We start from the raw sequence: 23,492 nt of genomic DNA, 5'->3' as shown, positions 1-23,492 counted from the left end.
AATGCCCATCTTGTGAGGTATAGAGGAATAAAAGGGCCTCAACATCTATACTGCCCAGTATGCATTCATCCTCAACGGTAAGACCCTCCAGATGTTGGAGGTCCAGTGTATCCTTCGTATATGAGGGGAGAGTAGATACAAATGGTCTTAATATTTTATTCAGATAAACCCCTAGTTTTTGGGTCAGATTATAGGCTTCAGAGACTATAGGTCTACCTTTTAGATATCGAAGGCCTTTATGGACCTTGGGCAGTCCATAAAATGTGGCTGTAACAGGATTTATGGGACACAAACTCAAATGCACTTTTATCAATTACTTTCTTCTGTAATGCATCGGTGAGGAGGGTCTGAAGTTCCTCAATAAAGCGCTGTGTGGGGTTAGCCTGCAAGATTGCATTCGCATTTTTGGGACAAGTAGACAGATGGTGCCAAATCCATAATAACTACATTGCCCCCCTTGTCCGAAGGTTTAATTTGGCTATCCTTATAGGATTCAAGGGTATGTCACATCAATTTCCTGTTATTGCAGTTGAAGGTCACAAAAAGGCTGAGCCTTGATCTCCATAGTGACAGAGAAAAACATCAATGGGGGAAGTCATCAGAGACAGGAGGAGTTTTAGTACTTCTGAGTTTTAAATTGGTCAATGGACTTCGTCAAAAGACAAAAAAAAAAAATGTGTAAAGAATTGGGCAGAAGATCTTTTAGGAGATGTTAGGTTGCTTTATGGTCTAGAGAAGGAGATCCCTCAGCAGAATGGACCTAGTCCATTATAGTTGGTTTGGCAATTGTGCTATTGTACAAATATGGGTTTATACATAACTGGGATAACAAACTGATATGGATTTCTTCTACTTTAGATTGAGATGAAAAAATAAACTATAAATAGGCATATAAAAAGTTGCAATGACCAAAGGTGTAATTTTTATCATAAAATGTTTACTATAAAGTCCATGGCAATCTGGAAACTATGCTCCGTTTACAGTAGCCATCAAATTGAACACAAATTGTTTGAATATTTAACCAACTTTATTTATCAAACTTATTTATCACACACCCACACAGAGTTAAATATAAAAAGTTCATTTTTGGAAACTTCCATAAGATCGTTTTCTAATATGCAGTATGAAAAATTTAGGACAAAACACCAACTGAAAAGATACATTTAGGGATATTATAAAAATAACCAACTTTGGTTTTAATCTGCATCTCTTTTTTTGCCCCTTTTCACTGTTTTCTTCTGAACATTAGTTTCAATTTTCTCATCCTGTGCCTGCAAAAGAAAAAAAAATAAATATATATTTTTTAAAAAATAGATTTCCTTTAACATACAAAAATTAAAATTTTTTTATACACGCTCGGTTTAGAATTACCCATTTCAACAGCCTCTGAGTGTGTGCAATAAAACTTCAAAGAGGTTTGTACAAATTAACCAAAAATCTTGCAAATATGGTGACAAACACACAGGGGCGGACTGGGAATTTAAAGGGGCTCTTTATATTCTGGGCCAATTTACTTTAGGCGTGGCCATCACAAGTAGGCGGAGTCAACTAACTATAAGCGACAATAAGGGTCATGCCACTTGTTAGCGTTTTGATTCCGTTTTGTAACTAAATCAAGACGCACTGGGGTAGCCAGCGGCCTATCGCATATGTGTTTGTATGTAAATGCATGCATCACAATGAGCGCCCGGTGTCCCGCATTTACACAATACGCACCGATTGCCAATCACATACGTTTGCATAGAGACGCATGTGTGATCGGCTGCGGGCCGCCACAATACGTTTTGATTCATTTACAAAGCGGAATCAAAATGCTAAGGGCGCGTTCACATGTTGCGTGTTGGCCTGGGTTTTCATTGCATTTGAAACACATTACAACAGCTGAGGAGAGGCGATTTGCCCAATTACATTACTGTTAACATTTGCGTTTACAAATGTAAACAGTAATGTAATTAGGCAAATCAACCCTCCTCAGCTGTTATAATGCGTTTCAAACACAATGAAAACGCAGGCAAACAAGCAACATGTGGACGCACCTTCACACAAAGCATGCGCCAGCCCCCCTCCCCCCCCCACTCACACAAAGCATGCACCAGCTCCCCCCCCCCCACTCACACAAAGCATGCGCCAAAGTGGCCCTGCATGTAGTGAGGAGGAAGGGACCGGCCCCATCAGCTGCTCAGAGCACCGGCCCACTGGGAAGTCTCCCGGTAAAGTCTATGACCATTCCGCCCCTGCAAACACATGAGTTCTCCTTAAAATGATGCATTTTTTAAAATTAGTAATACATATACAATAAAACCTTACCATTCTCCAGGTCTCCTACAGGTCTCACACTAATCTACATGAGAATATATTTATGATCATAAAATATATTTTTTTGGCCACCTTGAACATTTCTACCTTTTGCCACATTTCAGGCTTCAAACAAGATAAAAAAAAAAAAGTTTTTTTGGTGAAGAATCTACAAGTGGGACATAATTGTGAAGTAGAATGAAATTTATTGGATATTTTAAACTCTTGTAAAAAATTATTTTTGCAATATTATTCAGTGCCCTTTAAGTTTATACTTTGTAGAGCCACCTTTTTCATGATTACAGCTGCAAGTCGCTTGAGGAAAGTCTCATTCGCATTCTTCCATGGAAAACAGCTGAATCTCAGTGTGGTTGGATATTGAACGTTTGTGAACAGCAGTTTTCAGCTCTTTCCACAGATTCTCATATGAATTCTGGACTGGACTTTGACTTGGCCATTCGAACACCTGGGTATGTTTATTTGTGAACCATTCCACTGTAAGTTTTGCTTTAGGTATGGGATGTTGGAAGGTAAATCTCCGTCCTAGTATCAGGTCTTTTGCAGACTCCAACAGGTTTTCTTCCAGAATGGTCCTGTATTTGGCTTCATCCATCATTCCATCAATTTTAACCATCTTCACTGTTCCTGCTAAAGAAAAGCATGCCCACACCATGCTGCTGCCACCACGTGTGACAGTGGGGATGGTGTGTGTAGGGTGAAGAGTAGAGATGGGCGAATTTATCTTCAGAGAAAATTCGTTTCGACAGAATCATAACAAATCAAGGCATGTGACATAATCGTGCGTCACATGCCGGATTTGGGTGCATGGAGAGGGCTCACTGGCTGATGCAGCAAAGGCTTGCCGGTAACAACCCGGGTCAGTGCTAACCCGCAGATCTCCGTTGGCAGCTTCCAAAACTGGGGGGCATGGGTGCCGCTATCTTGTCTAGGATCAACGCTCCCCGTGACGTCATGATAGCTTCGGGCCTTCCGAAGACTCGTGGCTGCCTCTGTTTAATCCCTTCATTACAATGTGCGATCAGCACTTTGTAATAAATGAGGAGGGAAATCCCCATATACTGTAGTATGGCAGTATATGATTGGATCGATCAGACAACCTAGGGTTAAAGTACCTTTGGAAGTCTGAAAAATAGTAAAAATAAAAAAAAAAAGTTTAAAAATAATAAAAAAAAAAAAACTAAGAATTCAAATGACCCCCCCTTTCCCTAGAACTGATCTAAAAATAAACAGTAAAAATCACTGCGTCCAAAAATGCCCGATCAAAATATAATAATGGTCTTTCATTGAGTTTAACCTCCTAACGGAAAATAGCACCCAAAGTCGAAAATGGCACTTTGCCATTTTGGAAAATATAAAAAAATTCAATAAAAAGTGATCAAAAAGGTCATACATTCTTATAATAGAAATGAAAAAGTCCTCAAAAGTTGCAAAAAATGACACCACCCAAAGCTTCATACACCAAAGCATAAAAAAAGTTAGAGGCAGAAGATAGCAAAATTAAAAAAAAAAAAAAAAAGTTTTTTACAGGAGGTTTTATTTTTTGTAAATGTATGAAAACAAAACCTATACAAATTAGGTATCGCTACCGCCAGTGAGGGTCACTACCCCCATACAGTGAGGAACAGTACCGCCATGTTCCTTTCTTCTTCCAAGTTTTCTACCCCATGTAATACGTTGTGCTCATGGCAATTTTGCTTATAAAAGGGGAAAAAAAAATTTAATTCATTCCCATGAATCACTGTAAACTTCAGATTTGTGACAAATCAAAGTTTTCCTGAAACTCTAGGTTTAAAATTCTAAATTTGGAATCGTCAGAATCGATTCGCCCATCTCTAGTGATGAGCTGTGCTGCTTTTACACCAAACACATCATTAGGCATTAGGTGGGTAAAAAGCTGAAACCAAAATTCATCTGACCAGAGCACCCAAGAGTCTCCCAGGTGACTTGTGGCAAACTATTTCTCAAAGATATCCATAAAAAGTCTTGTTTAAAGACCAGATTTGTGCAGTGTAGGAATGATTGTTGACCTAAGGACAGACTCTCCCACCTCAGCTATAGATCTCTGCCGTTCATCCAGAGTGATCATGGGCCTCTTGGCTGCTTCTCTAATCAGTCTTCTCCTTGTTTGAGATGAATGTTAAGAGAAACAGCCAGGTTTGCAGTCATCCAATACCGGATTCACAAACTTTTTAAACTTCTCCACAACAGTATCACAGACCTGCCTGGTGGCGTTTGCTTGGGCATGCTGCTGTAGGAACAGGGACCTTCTGGTGAATGCTTGATACCTTTAGTCACAGGTGGATTGAGATTGGCATGTATGAATATTATAGCCCTTATAATCTAGTTTACCTTTTACATATGGTACTGGAATCAAGCTTCTTGGCAAATGGAGGAAGTGTCCCCTCTGCCTGCTTTCAATCTGTAGTTTCAGGACCTTCATGTGTTTTGAAATTTTATGTATTGAGAGCAGGAACACATGTATGCAGATTCCATGGGTGAAGATACAGAGAATAAAATTTGGTGGGTGGCTACCATCCAAACCGCCTATTTTACAATCCACTACTGCCTTGAGTTATCAAGTTTTGAGTGTACAGAGTTACAAAATAACATTGTAATGTACTGTATAGTGGTTGCTTGGCTTTCACAGACATGTATCAGAATAAAAGATTTATGTGCAAGATTACCTTTTTCTTTCTACTGCTGGTCTTCTTTCCATTTTCAGATGCCAGCATCATATCCTGGGCTTCCTTGTTACTTGCAGATTTCTTTTGACCACGTTTTCTGGGCTTACCACCAGCAGGAGCTTTAGAGATAAGATTTTCTTTTTCCTTTTTGAAGAGGATATAATAAAATTAAAAAGAATTCACATTTGCAAAAAAGATTTGCTAGTTTTGAAGATTAAACTGTACAAGCAAATATTCCACAAATGGATTAAATACCATATATTTTCCATTTGCCAAGACGACATATATACCATTTGTTTATCATTTTAAGAGCAAGTGTTCTAAAGAGTACCGTATTTTCTGCCCTATAGGGCGCACCGGACTATAAGGCGCATTAGTCCGATGCGCCTTATATATGTAATAATTACATATATAAGGCGCATCGGACTATAAGGCGCGGGGTCCGGCGGCCGGGGGCGTGGCGGAGGTCCGGGGGCGTGGCGGAGACCCGACGTGACGCGGCGACGGGACGTGACGGGGAACGCGGGGAAGGTGAGGGGGAGGTGGAGGAGGGCAGCGGACCATACTTACATAGGTCCCCGCTACCGGAGACAGCAGATCTCCCGCTGGAGATCTCCGGTAGCGGGGACCTATGTAAGTATGGTCCGCTGCCCTGTGCCCAGCGCCATACATAGGGCGTACCGGACTATAAGGCGCACTTTGGATTTCCACGGAAATCCAATGCTTTTAAGTGCGCCTTATAGTCCGGAAAATACGGTATTCTGCAATGCACCCGGCCCAAATTATTAAAAAAAAGCCTTCTTTCTTCCAAAAATACCATCATGCATCTTCAAGCATTGGGTCTGTTATTGTAACTTTAGTACATTGGCCATAAAATTTTACTACTTGAACCTTTATTAAGGAATGAAAGACCACTTTTGAGAAGTTAAAATGGTTATAGGATTTATATTTTAAAAATAAAATGAACCAATTTTTGAAATATTAAATGTCATCAATTGATTTTAAAGCATTTCTACCCCACATTTCCATCATAGAATACTGCAATGAGTAGAATGCAAAAAGAGGGGATGTCTAAAAATATGTTGTACTAAGTAGACTACCGATACCGTTCAGAAATCAATGCCAAAATAACATAACCTTCTAAATGTTTGACCTAAATCTAACTGGCTTAATGTGCCTTTTACTTCTTGTCATAAAAAGGTTAATAACTAGTTGGTTTTAAACTTTAACTTGAAACATGCATTAAGACTCAAATATTTTTATACCATGAAAAAAAAAAAAGGAATTAGTCCTTACCGGTAATTCAATTTCCATAAGTCCACCATGACGGCCCCACTGGAGGTTGCTTCCCCTTCCTCTGTAGGGACAGGAAATTGAGAGCATTAAATAGCCCCTCCCTCAACCTCCCACCAGTGTTTATCAAATAACTACACCAGTATAGGTTGCAACATAATTTTATTTTAGTATGTTAAATTTCACATACATAGGCAAAGATCCAAAAATACTTTTATATACATGGGTGGGAAATATCAGGGCCGTCATGGTGGACTTATGGAAATTGAATTACCGGTAAGGACTAATTCCTTTTTCCATTTCGTCACCATGACGGCCCCACTGGAGTCATACCAAATTTATGCCCAGTTTAGGGAGGGACTACAGCCTGAAGCACTTTTCGGCCAAAAGCCAGATCTTTGGCAGCTAAGACATTTAGCCTATAGTGCTTTGCAAATGTGACATTTGTACTCCACGTAGCGGCTTTGCAGATTTCTTCAATGGATGCACCTCCTCTCTCAGCCCAAGATGTAGACATGGCCCTAGTGGAATGGGCTTTGACAGAGAGGTAGTGGAACACCTTTGATTTTATAACATTCTTTAATGGTATCTGTAATCCAGCGTCCAATAGTGGCTTTTGAAGCTTTCTTGCCTTTATTTCTTCCTGCAAATTGAACAAATAAATTTAAATCTTTTCTCCAAGGATTGGATGCTTCGAGATATTTAAGAACAGTACGTCTTACATCCAGTAGATGCCATTTCTCTTCCACAGGATTTTTTGGATGATGGCAAAACATGGGTAAGATTATCTCCTGGTTCCTATGGAAATTTGAGACAATTTTTGGTAAAAAATTTCTGTGAAGTCTGAGCGTGATCCTATCTTCTGACACAGATAAATAGGGTTCACAAATGGACAAGGCCTGTAACTCGCCCAGTCTTCTAGCAGATGTAATGGCGATTAAAAAGGCAGTTTTTTGTGTCAAAAAACGCATATGACTAGGGTCGATCGGCTCGAAGGGCCCCATAGTTAAAGCATCTAGAACTAGAGATAGATCCCACTGAGGGGATGAATCTTTAACAGTAGGACGTAAGCGTGAGCAGGCTTGAAAGAACCTCTTTACCCACCTGTGTTCTGTCAGCGCTGTATCGAAGTAGGCGCTCAAGGCTGAGACCTGGACTCTCAAGGTGCTAGGTCGTTGTCCCTGCTCGAACCCCTCCTGCAGAAAATCAAGAATCTGACAGATATTTGGGGAACCCTGGTTAGGCATATCTTTTGACCAGGAACAAAACTTTTTCCATATTTTAAAGTATATGGCATGGGTTACAGGTTTTCTACTATTCTTTAAGGTTTTTATTACCTTATATGATAAACCTTTTGATCTTAAGAAGGTGCTTTCAGGATCCAGGCTGCTAGGTTTAGGAACCCTGGGTTCTGATGAAGGACTGGTCCCTGATGTAGAAGGTCCGGCCTCCTGGGTAGGATAAACGGAAGGTCCATCGCCAACTTTTGTAGACTTGGGAACCAATTTTTCTTTGGCCAAAAGGGTGCTACTAAGATGTGCTTGGTTGGACTGACTAGTAGTTTTTGCAATACCTTGCTTATCAATGGAATCGGAGGGAAAGCATACACTAGGTCCTGGTTCCAGGTCTGTGAAAAAGCATCTAGTCCCCAGGGGACTTCTTTTGGGTTCAAGGAAAAGAACTTTTTCACTTTGGAATGCTTTCTGGAGGCAAACAAGTCGATGTCCGGCAGTCCCCACCTTAGAACAATCTCTTGGAAGACTTCCTCGTTCAAGCTCCATTCGTGGGGAAGAATTTGGGACCGGCTGAGGTAATCTGCTACTACATTTTCTGAACCCCTCAGATGGATGGCCGAGATCGACTGGATATTTTCTTCTGCCCAGGAAAATATTTGTTGTGATATTTTCAGTAGCCTTTTTGATCTGGTACCTCCTTGTCTTCTTAGATAGGCAACCGTGGTAGTGTTGTCCGACATAATTTTCACATGGTGACCCTTCAGCTCGCTGGTACAGGATTTTAGAGTGTTCAGGACCGCTTTTAGCTCTCTCTCGTTCGAAGAGGTATGTGCTGTTTCCTGGGTCCAGCAACCCTGGATATATTTGCCCGGAAGGAGAGCCCCCCATCCGGAGCTGCTGGCGTCTGTTTGGATCTGGGTCAATGGCCATTGGACCCAATTTACGCCTTTCCGTAGATTCCCGGGATTTTTCCACCATCTTAGTGATTCCTTCACTTTTGAGGGGATTATCAATGGGAAATGAAGATGATGATGATTTTTGTCCCATTTTGTAAGAATCCATGACTGTAGTGTTCTTGAGTGATTTTGGCACCAGGCCACACTCTGGATGCATGATGTCATGGTCCCCAGAAGACTCATAGCTGTCCTTACTGAGACAGACTTCCTCTTCTCGAATTTCTTGATTTTCCCAAGAAGATTTTTCATCTTTTCCTGTGGAAGATACGAGGTCTGGGTTAGAGAATTTAAAGACACTCCTAAAAATTCTTTTATGCGACTCGGAATTAAGTCTGATTTGTCTAAATTTATGATCCATCCCAGAGATTGTAAAACTTCTATTGTTGTATCCTTTTGGCTTTCTAAATGACTTACTGAATCTCCTATTATTAGGAAGTCGTCTAAGTATGGAATCACGCTGATTTCTTCCGTTCGGAGATATTTTACTGCTTCTGCCATGACCTTGGTAAAAACCCGGGGGGCTGAGGAGAGACCAAAGGGTAATGCAGTAAATTGAAAATGAAATTCTTCCCCAGAGGGAGATAATACGGCAAATCTTAAGTATTTTTGTGATTTCGTATGGATAGGTACGTGATAATAGACATCCTTGAGATCCAAGGTACATAAACAAGCTTTGTAAGGTATCAAAGGCGTAGTGGATTTGATTGATTCCATTTTGAATTTGACATAGGTTACCCATTTGTTCAAATATTTCAAGTTTGTAATTAATCTGAAAGTCCCATTTGGTTTTTTTATCAAAAACAAAGGCGAGTAATGACCCGTACCTCTTTCTTCTGGATGGACTGGGCAGATGACATTCAATTTTAGCAGGTCGGAAACTTCCTTCCAAAGGTGACATGTTAGTCTGTCCGATGGTTGCCTGGATAGGATAAACCGGTGAGGAGGAGGTGACACAAAATCTATAAAATAGCCATCTTCTATTATAGAGAGTACCCACCTGTTGGATGTTATATTTTTCCAATGGGGGAGAAAATTTTTCAATCTTCCCCCCACTCTGGCGTCATTGTTTCTTCTCTTGTTTACTTGAGGCACCAAAAAGAAAGGATTTGTTCTTTCCTCCTTTGGCTGTATTCCAGTACCCCTGTTTCCAGGTCTGCTTGCTCCTGAATCTTGGCTGTTCTTTAGTGGGGCGAAAGCTTCGAAAAATTTGCTTCTTGGGTTGTTTGGCCTCTGGAAACCCCTTCTTTTTATCCGCTGCTTTAGCTAGGATTTCATCCAATTCTGGTCCAAATAAAAAATCACCCAAAAAGGCAGGCTACACAGTTTTGCTTTTGAGCGCACGTCTCCAGACCATTGCCTTAACCAAAGGGCTCTTCTGGTCGCATTAGATAATGCAGCTTCTCTTGCTGAAAACCGGATGGTTTCTGCTGAGGCATCTGCCAGAAAGGCTGCTGCTGATCTTAATAACGGAATGGAGTCAAGCATTTCTTCTCTGGACGTGCCTTCTCTAAGATGATCCTCCAGCTGTCCTAGCCAAAAAAACAGAGTACGTGATACAGAGGTAGTGGTAATATTTGTTTTTAGGATTGCCATGGAAGCTTCCCAAGCTTTTTTGAGCAAACAATCTGATTTACGGTCCATGGCATCGTTTAGTTGGCTGAGGTCTCTGACGTCACTTCCGGTTCGCGCTCCGTAACCCGGAAGTGACCATGCGCCTGACCATGCGCCAGACCATGCGCTTTATGTGCCGGCAGCCGCAGACCCCCGAGAGGGCCGTAAAAAGCTGCCGGTACTGCCCGATGTCTCCTGCACGCCGCAGGAGATCCAATTTTGGCAATCCGGGACCTGGAGACCCCAAGTAGGACTCACGAGGAGGCCGGACGAGGGAAGCCCCGGGGAAACAAGCACCCACGAGAGGTACGAGGTTCTACCCCCCCACCCCGAGAGGAGAGAGAGGTTTACTCTCAACCTTTCCCTGTAGGGACAGGAAAAACACTGGTGGGAGGTTGAGGGAGGGGCTATTTAATGCTCTCAATTTCCTATCCCTACAGAGGAAGGGGAAGCAACCTCCAGTGGGGCCGTCATGGTGACGAAATGGAAAAAAGTATTAAAAAACACACCATACATGTTCTAGACCTAAAAGGAAACCTACAACTTCAAAATGGTCATTTTGACCTAAACATACCTTTACCTTGGGGTATGTAAGCAGGTGCTGGAGGTGGTCTTGTAAAGGCAGATAAATTTGCAGTTTCAGCAAAAAATCATTTTTTACACTGATCAAATGACCCCCTTTGGCGCACCTGTGCCCCTGACATAGGACGCTCTGCGCTTGGTCACGATCATCATAATAATGCACCCCCTCACCCCCCCATCAAACTGAATGTGGCTTGTGGTTCTGGTTAGTAGAACTATGTCCTCAGTGTGTTGCACATAATAATAACAACGTAAAAGCCTGAAAAGCTGCAAAGTCTTCAGCGAACACATTTTTTTGGGGAGCAATACCTTATTATCATCTGCATGTTCTGATGACAATACTGGGGCAGATTTCTTCTTCCTACCACCACGCTTTTTAGGTTTAGTTTCTTCCATTGTTGGTGACTATTAAAAGGGAAAAAAAAAAAAAAAAAAGCCTACTATTAGTTAACATTAGTTAGCTAATAGGAGCTTGGTTTTAATAATCATTATTCATTAAATGACAAAAACTTGCCTATTTTCCTAGACACAGATCTCATGTTGCCCATTACATGGGACATACATATATTAATACCAGCACTTCTGGTCGAGGAGACCGTGTAAAGTTGGATAGGTGACATTATAAAGTTAGAAATTATCCTTGTAAAAGTGATGACATTTTGCTACGATACAGTTACATCGCTTATATGGTTGAGAAAAAAAAAAAAAAAAAAAAAAAGACAGGTCCATCAAGTTCAACCAAGGAGGGGTAAGGGATTGGATGAGGAAGGAATTTAAGGAAAACAAGTCTATATAACAGTGGTGGTGAACCTATGGCACGGGTGCCAGATGTGGCACTCAGAGCCCTTTCTATGGGCACTCAGGCCATCACTGCAGGACAGAGTTCACCAAACAAGACCAAATCCACCAAATTTTCCTGCAGTCCCAGGCAACTTAAGAGATGCTGCAATCAGCGCTATTTTAAAGCGACACTTTATTGGCTGTTTGGAACTGCGGGAAAAGTGAGAAGGTGTGGACAGAACTGCATCATCTTTAGAGGTTATCCTGCTAGAACCACCGGTGTTCCTGTACAGAGAGACCCTGGAGAGAAGCTATTTGCCCTCTTTCTTTCAACTGTATTGGTGGCCTCAGGGGGCCGATACAATTGAAAGATGTGAAAGAACACGTAGCAATAAGTTACAGCTTAAAATGCCACGTTGGCACTTCACAGTAAATGAGTGGATTTTGGTTTTAGTTTGCGCACTCGGTCTCTAAAAGGTTCGCCATCACTGCTATATAACATAGCCATCATTGTGATTTAGATTTAAAAAGGCATCTAGGGCCTTCTTAAAGCCCTCTGCTGTTCCTACTGTTACCAGCGCTTGAGGCAGGCTATTCCACAGATTGACAGTTCTCATAGTAAAAAAGCCCTGTTGAAGCTGGGGATTAAACATTGTTTTATCCAGATGGAGACAATGCCCTCCTGTCTTGATTTAACCTGGAACAACTTTTCCCCATATTGTTTGTATGGACCATTCATATTTATATAAATTAATCATGTCCCCTCTTTGTCGTCTCTTGTCCAGACTAAATAAATCTAATTTTGATCTTTCAATGACCCCCATCCAATTACGTTAGATCGCATTTACCAAGGGTTTCGCGGACAGTGACATTTTGGACAATTTCCTCAATGTTAGAAATCTCAAGGTCCAACAAAGCATCACCTCTTGTGGGATCTTCTACAAGCTGTACCATAAAATTATCATACAGAAAGTCTACCCTTCACAGATGAGCCCTGACCCCAATAAATATTTAGGAGGTTAAAGTCTCCCATGACCACTACTGTCCTCTCCATCTGTTTATATAGGCGACCCTCTATTTCCTTAAGAGATATTGGAGACAGGGTGTATAAATTATACCAAAAATAATTTTCTCAAAGCTCTCCTGGCTTTGAATCTCAACCCAGAAAGTTTCAGCCTCCTCACAACTCTCCATTGACGACCGTCTCACAATTGCTTTTAACCCCTTCCCGACTTGTGCCGTACTAGCACGGCGCAAGCCTGGTCCCGGTGCATGGAGAGGGCTTCCGGGCCGGTATATTGCAGCAAAGGCTTACCGGTAACACCCGTGATTGGTGGCAGGCGGTTTTCCAACGATGGCCACCAGCTATGCTGCCGGCGGCCTTAAAAAGATGGTGGTGCATGGGCCTCCATCTTTCTGAGGATTGTTGCTCCCTGTGACATCATCGGGGAGCGGTGATCCATCACCATGGCAGCTTTGGGTCTTCTGAAGACCTGAGGCTACTTCGTTTTAACCCATTCATTACAATGTGCTATCAGCACTGTAGTATGGCAGTATGATAGGTTTTTTTTTTTATTTTTACCATTTTTCAGACTCCCTAGGGTACTTTAAAACTATTTTATCTGTAAGATCCTAAAAATTCAAATCACCCCCCCTTTCCCTAGAACGGATATAAATATTAATAAACAGTAAATCATAAACACATTAGGTATCGCTACGTCCAAAAATGCCGATCAAAATATATTAACTGTTTATCTATAAAATCTATAAAAAGTGATCAAATGATCACTATTAGCCCAACCCCTGATGAAGCCGGTGCTCCGGTGAAACATGTCGGGGGGCTAATTATTTGTTGTTTTAACTAGCAGGAATACCTAGGCTCTATTCTATACTTTTGCTCTATTCAGTGACTATGTAGGATAGGTGATACTGATAGTGTCCGGCTAGAGTCTATGTCTGGACTTCCGTCAGGATCAGCCACTATAAGAGGTGCTTGGCACATGAAGTGTGCGAGCACAGAGACACTATACTTGAGGGACGTAGCTATGTTCAGTATGTAAAGGGATCTTAATCGTTCCCCCCACTACTGAACCTGCTGTACTGGGTTTAAATATAATAACCCTTTACACAAGGAACGTACTGTATTAGTCTCCTTAGCCACTTTAGCCGCCTTCAGCACTCTGATATACATAGTGGAGAGTACATACTCTCCTGACTACAGGCGTATTTCCCTTCCTACATTTGTTCGCTATAGCCTTTTATAGATCACCTAAGAGCCATAGGTACCTGTATTTTTAATGCGAAGTTTTTCAAGTGAAGTAGTTAACAGTTATTACACTACCACTTTTTATCCTCATTATCATTAAAAGTGACGTTTTATATTTTTCTGTCCGGATATGGGCATTTTTCTGCGCTACCGTAGGTGGTGTTGGTAGTCTAAGTGTATTTCTATATCCCTGCCGTGACAGTAGGTCCAAAAAGTCTTTCTTTTTGAATTCGGAATTATACACACACACTTTTTTAAAACTTTATAGTTTTTTTTTTTAACTACAATACATTTAAATTAATTTGATTAGTGTCCACTTGTACCATCATCCTGCCATTTATAGCATGTTTTTTTTGGCATAGGATACCTATCCATTTGACAGTAATTTTCAAAAAAGAAGCTTTGGATTGAAGGTGTAGAGTGCCACATATATGCCACCACCGACTTTGCCAGCGGTATTTAAAGAGTTAGCCCACAATTGGTGCCAGCGCTGAATGGACGCTAAAAGAGTTGGTGGCTTTGAGACTAATGCAGCCCCGAACATGTACATTATCGGGGGTGGATCTGGGGGACCAAAGCCTAAAAAGTTTGGCACGAACCCAAACTATCTGCTTATCACATATTTATTTAAAGTGGAAGAACATCTTGCAGTTGCCCACTAGTGAGATATAAGAGGTCTTATTCTAAAGATCTTAATTACTCATTTTACATCATTTATTTTATCCCTGGATCCTCATTTTAGCTGCCAATAACACACAGCATCTACAAGCACCATTAAGGGAGTATAGGAATTAAATGAAAATACCTAATATAAAATACACAGAGGCCCAGAAGGCTATGCAATTAATTATATCAGCTTGTGACAGAACAACAACACTGCTTTAGAATTAAGCCAGACACGAGCATGAAAACCGCACAGGGACAACCTGATTGTCTAGACGGTGGAAAGAAGAAAGGTAAATTATTTTGTTAAAGAGCATTAAGAGCACTTTCCTCAAATTAACCATTAGACATGACAAGAGGCAATCGTACACAGTGTCTGAAGCTATGCAAAAGCTACCAAGCAAGGTCATTCCCAAAGGATCAGAGTTCTGGGATGTCAGTTAATCTATGAATGGTCGGAATTCATGGCAGTGATAAAAAAAATGTAACTTCTGTAGGTAAAGTATAATGTTTATTATGCCAACCTATACACACTGGATGGTACTGGAGGAAAACTGGGAACTACTGGTACCAGTTAGGCCAAGGATGCACTAAGTATTTCTACTGCCCAAGGTCCTGGCATCTTCTGCGTGTTCCCGCTGTGCCGCGGCCGCATGCGTTTCACCAACGTCACTTCCAGTGCATCGGTGTCAAAGCCGGAAGTGGCTATGATTCCCGGCTGCCATGGGTCCTGCAGGTTTGTAAGGCAGTCAGATGGACCCGAGAGAGAGGTCCCCAGATCCCACAAACCCCAGGAAAAGTAGAGCAGGGCGCCAGCCCCATAGGGACAGGAAGACACTGGCAGGAGGGACCTTTTAAACTCTCGCTCTTCATTTCCCTACAGTTGGGCCGTCATGTGGGGGGGGGGGGGCATTGGAAAATATGTTTTTTGAAATCATTAACTATTAAAAATGTTTTGATCACATCAAGCTTGTAGCTATTGTACTTCTTTAATTGCCTGCACCTCCAGCTCTGTTACTCACAGAACCACAAGCCTGATATGATGTGAACGATGATATTCTTATTTTATATATGAGACCAAAAGCAGGCAACTTATTTTAATATAAGAACTGTAGAAAAATAAATGATTACCATATATACTCAAGTACAAGTACTAATTTTGCCACAAATGACTGAAAACTTGACTCGAGTATAAGCCTAGGGTGGGAAACGCATTGGTCACAGCCCCTCCACCTATGAATTGCCCTGCAACACTACTATACTCACCTTCTGGTGCTCCCCGATGCTCTCTGTGGCTCCTTTTTCTTCAGCTCATCATCTATAAAAAAAAAAAAAAAAAAAGCACACTATTGATGCACACTGACGTCGGCAGTGTCGACACCATCACATCACAGTGTGCACTGGCTGTCGAAGCACATGGATGTGTCTCCACCTGCTACATTACAGATGAAGAGAAGATTGAAGAGGAGCATCGGGCAGCAACAGAAGGGGAGTATAGTAGCTCATTTTTATACACTAGTGTATAAGCCGAGGTGGTGTTTTTCAGCAAATTTTTGTGCAAAAAAAAACTGCTTATACACAAGTATAAAATGTTAATTGGTCAAAATAAAAATAAGCAAATGGTCTGGCTTTTATTATAATCGCAGTCTCTCCAATACCAATATATTACATTTGTTGCCAATATACAGCTGATTGTTTTTAACTTCTAAACAACTTTTTACAACCAAACATAGCTGATATCTTCCCAAAACAGTGATACACCTTGCCATGGTTTTATGCAGGAATCAAAGCTTAGCAGTATACAAATTAATGAAGTTTACCCCAGCAATACCACATACTACCCATGGTCAGGTAGTGGCACTGTTTTGGGAAGAAAGCAGCCAAGTTTTTCAGCCTTTGGACAAGAGTAGATGTCTACATTTGCAGTAGAGGGGGGAATAAAAAAAATGTAAAAGGTTTTACAAATTACCTGTAACTGTATTTCTGCTATTTCCATTTCTGAATGGGTTAGCTCTATGCCTATTAAAAAAAAAAAAAAAAAAAACACAGGTAAAAATGAGCAAGGATAAATTCCAGCACAAACATGCTTTGACACATTTTAGGCCCTTTCACACAAACAGTTTTCATATCAAAGCTTTTTTGCACTGGATACTGAACTAGTAGATATAATTACTTTTTTCAGACGTGTAATTTTTAATGCATGATTGCATATTTCTTTTGAGAGTCAGATGCATAAAAAAGGCTTTATATGAGTCTATGGTGATGCATGAAAAATGCATTGCATTCGGATAAATTATGATCGCAATGCGTTTTTTCACTGATCTATTACTAAAGAAAACATACCACATTGAGGGCGTGTCCAAACATGGCAGTAACACATGCATTTGTCAAACACATCAGAATAGCTGAGTAGAAGAGATTTGCCTGACTACATAGTTGTTATCGTATGATTTTGCAAATTCAATGTTAACATTGTTAAAAGCTATGTAATCAGGCAAATCTTCTCTTTTCAGCTGTTCTCTTTTCTACTGCTACGTGTTAACGCACCCTCAGGGCACATTCACATGTTCCGTTTTGGCCTGCTTTTGTTGCGCATGACAGCAGCTGAGGAGAGGGGATTTGCCCAATTACATTACGGTGTACATTTGTTAATGCCATTTTAACACGTGTGTTAATGCATTGTTAACGCATGCATTAATATTGCGTTTACAATATGTTTTGTAAATGCAAATGTTAACAATAATGTAACAAGTCAAATCACCTTGCCTCAGCTGTTGTAAGGAGTTTCAAACGCAATGAAAACGCAGGCCAAAAACGTCCTCTGGGTGCATCCAAATGTTTAGTTTTTCAAAAGCAGAAGTTTTTCATGTGCAGTTTTTGATGTCCAAACCAGGAGAGGAGTGAAAAAGTAGTCGGAACAGCTTGTCTCAATGATATGTTCTCACCCACTGTGATCCACACTAACTTTTGGCTTCAAAAACTGCATCCAAAAAAAACCAAATGTTTGAATGCACCCACAGCATGGAGTTATTCTTCATTGCTGGAAGGGCAAGGCTGGTGCCACACGAAGCGCTTTGTCTGCGCTTGCAAACGCAAATGCATACAAAGCCGTGCCCACCGGGGCGGGCCGCGGCGCGATAGCATCAGCGTTTTTATGGGAACACCTGCGATCGGGAACAAGCCGCCGGTGTTTCACATTAAGTCAATTTAGCGCAAAACACCGGTGGCTCGTTCCTGTTCGCTGGCGTTTCCATAGAGACGCCGGTGCGATCAGGCCGCATACAAACGCAGACAAAGCGCAACGTCTGACATCACCCTAAGGGTGAAGACACACATGGCGTTTTTAGGCAGTTTTTTGGCCGTTTTTAGTTAGTGCGTTTTCAGATCGTTAAAAACGCATGCGTTAAAAAGGGCATGCGTTTTTGAAAAACGCATGCATTTTTGAGCAGTTTGAATTAAGATAATTGCTCAAACCTGTCAAAAACGCATGCGATCTGAAAACGCACTAACTAAAAATGGCCCAAAAACGGCCCAAAAACGCCATGTGTGTCTTCACCCTAAGCCGCTGAGATCAGGAATTATATTGTTCAATGCCTTGGAAAAGACAGTGATGCAAATGTAATGCTTTAAGATCTCTGCCAACCAAAAATTAAATAAGGGTGATGCCACACAGGGCAGATAAACAGGTTGTAAGCAGCCAAACGCATGGTAAATGGGCAAAAACGCCACATGTGGCATCACCCTAAGGGTGAAGACACACATGGCGTTTTGGGGCCGTTTTTACTAAGTGCGTTTTCAGATCGTAAAAAACGCATACGTTTGTCCGGTTTTCATTGCGCAATTTCGGAAAAAACTGACAAAAACGCATGCGTTTTCAAAAAACGGATGCGTTTTAAAAAAACGGATGCGTTTTAAAATGATCTGAAAACGCACTTAGTAAAAACGTCCCAAAAACGCCATGTGTGTCTTCACCCTAAAAGAAGAAAATATAACAATAAAATTGACCACCTGGATTGCAGTTCATCACAGGGCTTTCTGTCTGACCAGTACATGGTCCGATAACGTATGTGAGACGCCTGGTCTTGTCAGTGTTGGAGTCCTCCACTTGACCGTGATATATAATGCAGGGTTCATTTTCATCAGACGTGTCTGCTCTTTGGATAAAATATGTTTGCCTTCGGAGATTCAACTGCTCTGTCTCATTTGTGCTTAAAGTTCCTTTCAATATACTAAGAGGAGTAGCAGAGCCAGAGCTTGTGTTTTCATTGATGGACTGTTCAGTCTCAATCACTTGCACTCTTTGCTTTTTCCTACTAGGAGCCATGTTCTTTCTGCTCCTCCAAAACAACCAAAGGGAGAAACTTCCCAAGCTCCTGATTTATCTCATGTATGTTAATCTATCACATATTAACACTCGTTAACAGGTTAGGTCCTCTAATTAGGATTTAGATACAACACACAGGGAGCGGTCACACGTCTTGTTTAACGCATTCATTTAAAAACGCATTGCAACAGCTGAAGAGAGATTTCCCTAATTAAACAGCTGTTAACACTTGCGTTTACAAAACACAAATGTTAACGATTGCGTTAATGCATGTGTTATCTGTGCATTAAATGCATGTGTTAACACAATGTTAACACATGCATTTTGTAAATGGAAGTGTTTAATGAGCTGTTTAATGAGGCAAATCTCTCTTCAGCTGTTGCAATGCATTTTTAAACACATGCGTTAAACGCAACGGGTGACAGCAACCACAGAGGTTTGGTTCCCTGGAAAAGCATATGTGATTGGGCCATCAATGTGCTCTTGTGTTGGGTTCATCCAAGGCCACTTTCACACAATGCATTGGGGGACATTTACTATGGTGTTTCCGCCAGTTTTGTGGCGCTTTCACCGCATCTTCTGCTCTCCTACCTATTTATTAGCTGTCGGGGACAGAAAAAATGACTTTTTCCGTCTGCTCCGACTCTTCTCCGAAAAGGGGCGTGGCTTTGGCGGAGTGGAAACTCAGACACAATTAATATGTGTCGCAGCCCTTTTTGGGCGCTGTAAACTGGCGGAAAGTAGACCAAAAGAAAACTGGTCTAGCAGGGACTGTTGGACACATTTCTGGTGCACGGGACAGATTTTGGTCCCAGGGACAGAAAATGGTGTCGGCGCCAGAAATGTCTCTGCACAGCATCACAATATTAAATGTGTGTCTTCTTTCCCAGAGCAGGTCGGTAACAAAGCCAATGCAGACACCGACACTTTAAGTAAATGTCCCCCAATGTGTTGCATTTTTTGTTGCATTTCTGACTCCAATACGCATGCGTTATTAACACAGCAAAAGAACAGTTTGCAAATGTGTTTTATAATCCTAATCAGATGAAAGCAATCATCTTTTGCACCCTTGAGGGCGCTGTCCCACATTGCGTTGTGGCTTCGTTTGCAAACGCAAACGTGGACCAAACTGCACCTGCGATCTGGAACGAGCCGTCGATGTCTTGCATTAAAGTAGCGCAACACACCGGCAGCACGTTCCTGACTGCAGGCGTTTGCCCTCAGGGCGCGTTCACACGTTGCGTTTTGACCTGCGTTTTCATTGCGTTTGAGGGCGCGTTCACACGTTCCGCTATCGTCGCGTTCATAACACGACGCTAGCGCACAGTGGGCGGGGCTCGGGCCGATCGCATATGCGTTTCCCGAGAAACGCATGCGATTAATAACCCAATCGCATGCGTTTCTCTGGAAACGCATATGCGATCGCCCGAAACTCCGCCCCCTGTGCGCTAGCGTGGCGTTATGAACGCTGCGCTAGCAGAACGTGTGAACGCGCCCTGAAACGCATATACAACAGCTGAGGAGGGGGGTGATTTGCCTAATTACATCACTGTTAACATTTCCGTTTACAAAACGCATCGTAAATGCGATGTTAACGCATGTGTTAACAGCGTGTTGACGTATGCGTTTTGTTAACACATGCGTTAACATTGCGTTTACAAATGTAAACGGTAATGTAATTAGGCAAATCACCTCTCATCAGCTGTTGTATATGCGTTTTAAACGCAATGAAAACGCGACCAAAACGCAACATGTGAACGCGCCCTGAGGGCATATTTGCTTTGCGCCGCGGTCACACGTACCGCTAGGCGTCCGTCATAACGCGACGCTAGCGCACAGGGGGATGTCCTCGGCCCCAACGCACATGCGTTTCCAAAGAAACGCATGCGATCGGGGCCGAGGACCTCCCCCTGTGCGCTAGTGCCGCGTTATGACGGACGCCTAGCGGTACGTGTGACCGCGGCCTCGGCCTGCGTTTTCACTGCATTTGAAACGCACTCCAACAGCTGAAAAGAGGTGATTTGCCTGAGGGTGCGTTCACACGTTTCACTAGCGTCATGTTCATAATGCAACACTAGCCCACAGGGGGCGGGGCTCGGGCCGATCGCATGTGCGTTTCCCGTGACACGCATGCGATTGATAATCCGATCTCATGTGTTTCTCTGAAAACGCATATACAATCGGCCCGAGCCCCCGTCCCCTTCTGGGCACGTTCACACGATGCTTCGCGTTGAGCTTTTTGATGCGTTTTTGACGCATTTAAAAGTCTTCCCCCATGATCACGTGCTATTGTTACATTGCATTTCCACTGCATTCGCTAAAGTGCAATGTAACCTCAGCATGTGATCAAGGCTGAGGGCGCGTTCACACGTTGCGTTTTGACCTGCGTTTTCATTGTGTTTGAAACGCATATACAACAGCTGAGGAGAGGTGATTTGCCTAATTACATCACTGTTAGGCACTCGGTCACACGCCATATGTGCCATCACCCTGATTTTTTGACGTATTCAAAAGGCTTCAGGGCGCGTTCACACGTTGCGCTTTGGTCGCTTTTTCATTGCGTTTGAAACGCATATACAACAGCTGATGAGAGGTGATTTGCCTAATTACATTACCGTTTACGTTTGTAAACGCAATGTTAACACATGCGTTAACAAAACGCATGTGTTAACACATGCGTTAACATCATTTTTATGATGCGTTTTGTAAATGGAAATGTTAAGGCCACGGTCACACGTACCACTAGACGTCCGTTCATAATGCGACGCTAGCGCACAGGAGGAGGTCCTCGGCCCGAACGCACATACCCGGTCTTGATCCACTTGTTGTTTGTGTATGTGTGTTCTCACACTTTTTAAAGGGAACCTACCACCACGAATCTACCTATAAAGGTAGATCGGGTGGTAGGTGGATGTAAGGGACGTGAGGATAGCCCTTTTTAGAGCTAATCCTCACGTCCCCGCTAGCCTAGCATAAACTTTAATGCCCTAATATGTTAATTTAATTAAGCGGCTACCGGGGCGTGGAGTAGCCGGACACGAGGCTACACGGCGCGGCTACTCCACGCCCCAGTAGCTGCTTTCCCCCGCCTACCCTGTGATCTTCGGCGCGCAGCTCCTGGCAGCTGCGCGCCCTCGTCGGAGAAGCCGGAGTTCTGCGCATGCGCAGTAACTCCGGCCTCGTTCCCGAGATCGCGCATCTTGGCCGGAGTTACTGCGCATGCGCAGAACTCCGGCTTCTCCGACGAGGGTGCGCAGCTGCCAGGAGCTGCGCGCCGAAGATCACAGGGTAGGCGGGGGAAAGCAGCTACTGGGGCGTGGAGTAGCCGCGCCGTGTAGCCTCGTGTCCGGCTACTCCACGCCCCGGTAGCCGCTTAATTAAATTAACATATTAGGGCATTAAAGTTTATGCTAGGCTAGCGGGGACGTGAGGATTAGCTCTAAAAAGGGCTATCCTCACGTCCCATACATCCACCTACCACCCGATCTACCTTTATAGGTAGATTCGTGGTGGTAGGTGCCCTTTAATTGTTTTTAAGGTTTACCTTAATGCATGTTATGTGAATAATGTTTCAATAAAATTTGTACCTTTTTCATGCCAAAAAAAAAAAAAAAAAGGGTTGCCTCCAGCCTTTTTTCCACATGGTAACCGTATCTCCCCCTTTTCCCTAGACTTTTGTCACCTCCCAATGTTTGCTTTTACATTTACCCAGGTTGCAACCCATATGCATGGTTTTGACCATATTACTGTCTTTTTGGTATTTTACCTAGGGCTACTGTGGGTGACTTTCACAGGGACTACTGCAGAAGTCTCTGTTTCTCTAGGGCATGTAGACACTAGATAGTTTATTTTTCGTTGTGGGGATTGACCATAGATATTTATGGCTGTATGTGGATCGACTTACCCGGTCTTGATCCACTTGTTGTTTGTGTATGTGTGTTCTCACACTTTTTAATTGTTTTTAAGGTTTACCTTAATGCATGTTATGTGAATAATGTTTCAATAAAATTTGTACCTTTTTCATGCCAGTGCATACTAGCTTTCCTTCTTTGTTATATATTGCCTTTTTCTGTATGCAGGCAACTTTTTGATTATTTTTTAATACCCATACACTCCCCCCACCCATGTAGTATATATATAATTATGAGCCCACAGAGCCAGGAGGCGCTCAGGTTACATTGGCCTCCGGTTCATCTAATTTTGCTTAATTTTTGAAAAATATAAATGCATAAAAAACGTTTCTGTCATTTGAACATAACATAACTGGGTATTGTTAATACCACTCCTCACAACCCCTAGCAGCCACCATGACCAACCTTCTTTGAAATTAAACTCTCACACAATTGTTTCTTTTGAAATTTTGGCCACAATAGCTAAGGCTTATTAAAAAAACAGGAAAAATTACAACAATGTTTAATATAGTAGAGGTTTTTAGAAGCTCAAAAAGGGGTGATGCACGCTAAATGTTCCAGATTTAATGTGACAACCACCTTTACCACCAGCCCCCACCACCGGCTTGGTGGCACCATCGGGCACGTTAAGTGGCTTGTCACATTCAAGTAATCTCCTTTGGGACTCTGCCTGAGTCCTCCTACCGTGCGCATGCCCATTAAACAAAGTCTCCAATAATCTGGAGACGAGCCAGTCCCTGTGACCCCACCTCCCTTCCAATTTCACCACCGACTTTGAGAACCCTCTACACGCTTACAATCTCATATGCTGCCATGACAATAAATAAGTTATGTTGATACAATTAATGTCCCCCCCACCACCTTCCCTTCT

General features: G+C 42.3%; 1 protein-coding gene across 2 annotated transcripts; it reads right to left on the bottom strand.

The window, feature by feature from the left end:
* Positions 1-1,005: 1,005 nt before the first annotated feature.
* Positions 1,006-18,819, bottom strand: LOC140116618 (uncharacterized). 2 transcript variants are annotated; one of them, XM_072133094.1, is made up of 5 exons: positions 18,395-18,813; positions 16,356-16,405; positions 10,987-11,082; positions 5,001-5,144; positions 1,006-1,271 (listed from the first exon to the last, which is right to left on the bottom strand). In XM_072133094.1, the coding sequence occupies exons 1-5, from the start codon at positions 18,708-18,710 to the stop codon at positions 1,197-1,199; spliced, it is 681 nt and encodes a 226-aa protein (XP_071989195.1). In that variant the 5' UTR covers positions 18,711-18,813; the 3' UTR covers positions 1,006-1,196. The 2 variants fall into 2 exon arrangements, with proteins under 2 accessions (XP_071989195.1, XP_071989196.1); XM_072133095.1 differs by lacking the exon at positions 10,987-11,082 and having other exon boundaries at positions 18,395-18,819.
* Positions 18,820-23,492: the final 4,673 nt, after the last annotated feature.

This window comes from Engystomops pustulosus, chromosome 2 (assembly GCF_040894005.1).
Source record: "Engystomops pustulosus chromosome 2, aEngPut4.maternal, whole genome shotgun sequence".
Taxonomy (NCBI): Eukaryota; Metazoa; Chordata; class Amphibia; order Anura; family Leptodactylidae; genus Engystomops; species Engystomops pustulosus.
This window is presented reverse-complemented; position numbering and strand designations above follow the sequence as displayed.

Coding starts and splice junctions, on each gene's coding strand:
- LOC140116618 (XM_072133094.1), bottom strand. CDS start 18,710: ATGGCTCCTAGTAGGAAAAAGCAAAGAGTGCAAGTGATTGAGACTGAA. Junction 16,406..18,394: donor TGTGATGAACTGCAATCCAG/GTGGTCAATTTT, acceptor TTTTTTTAATAG/GCATAGAGCTAACCCATTCA. Junction 11,083..16,355: donor TAGCAGAAATACAGTTACAG/GTAATTTGTAAA, acceptor CCCTTTTAATAG/TCACCAACAATGGAAGAAAC.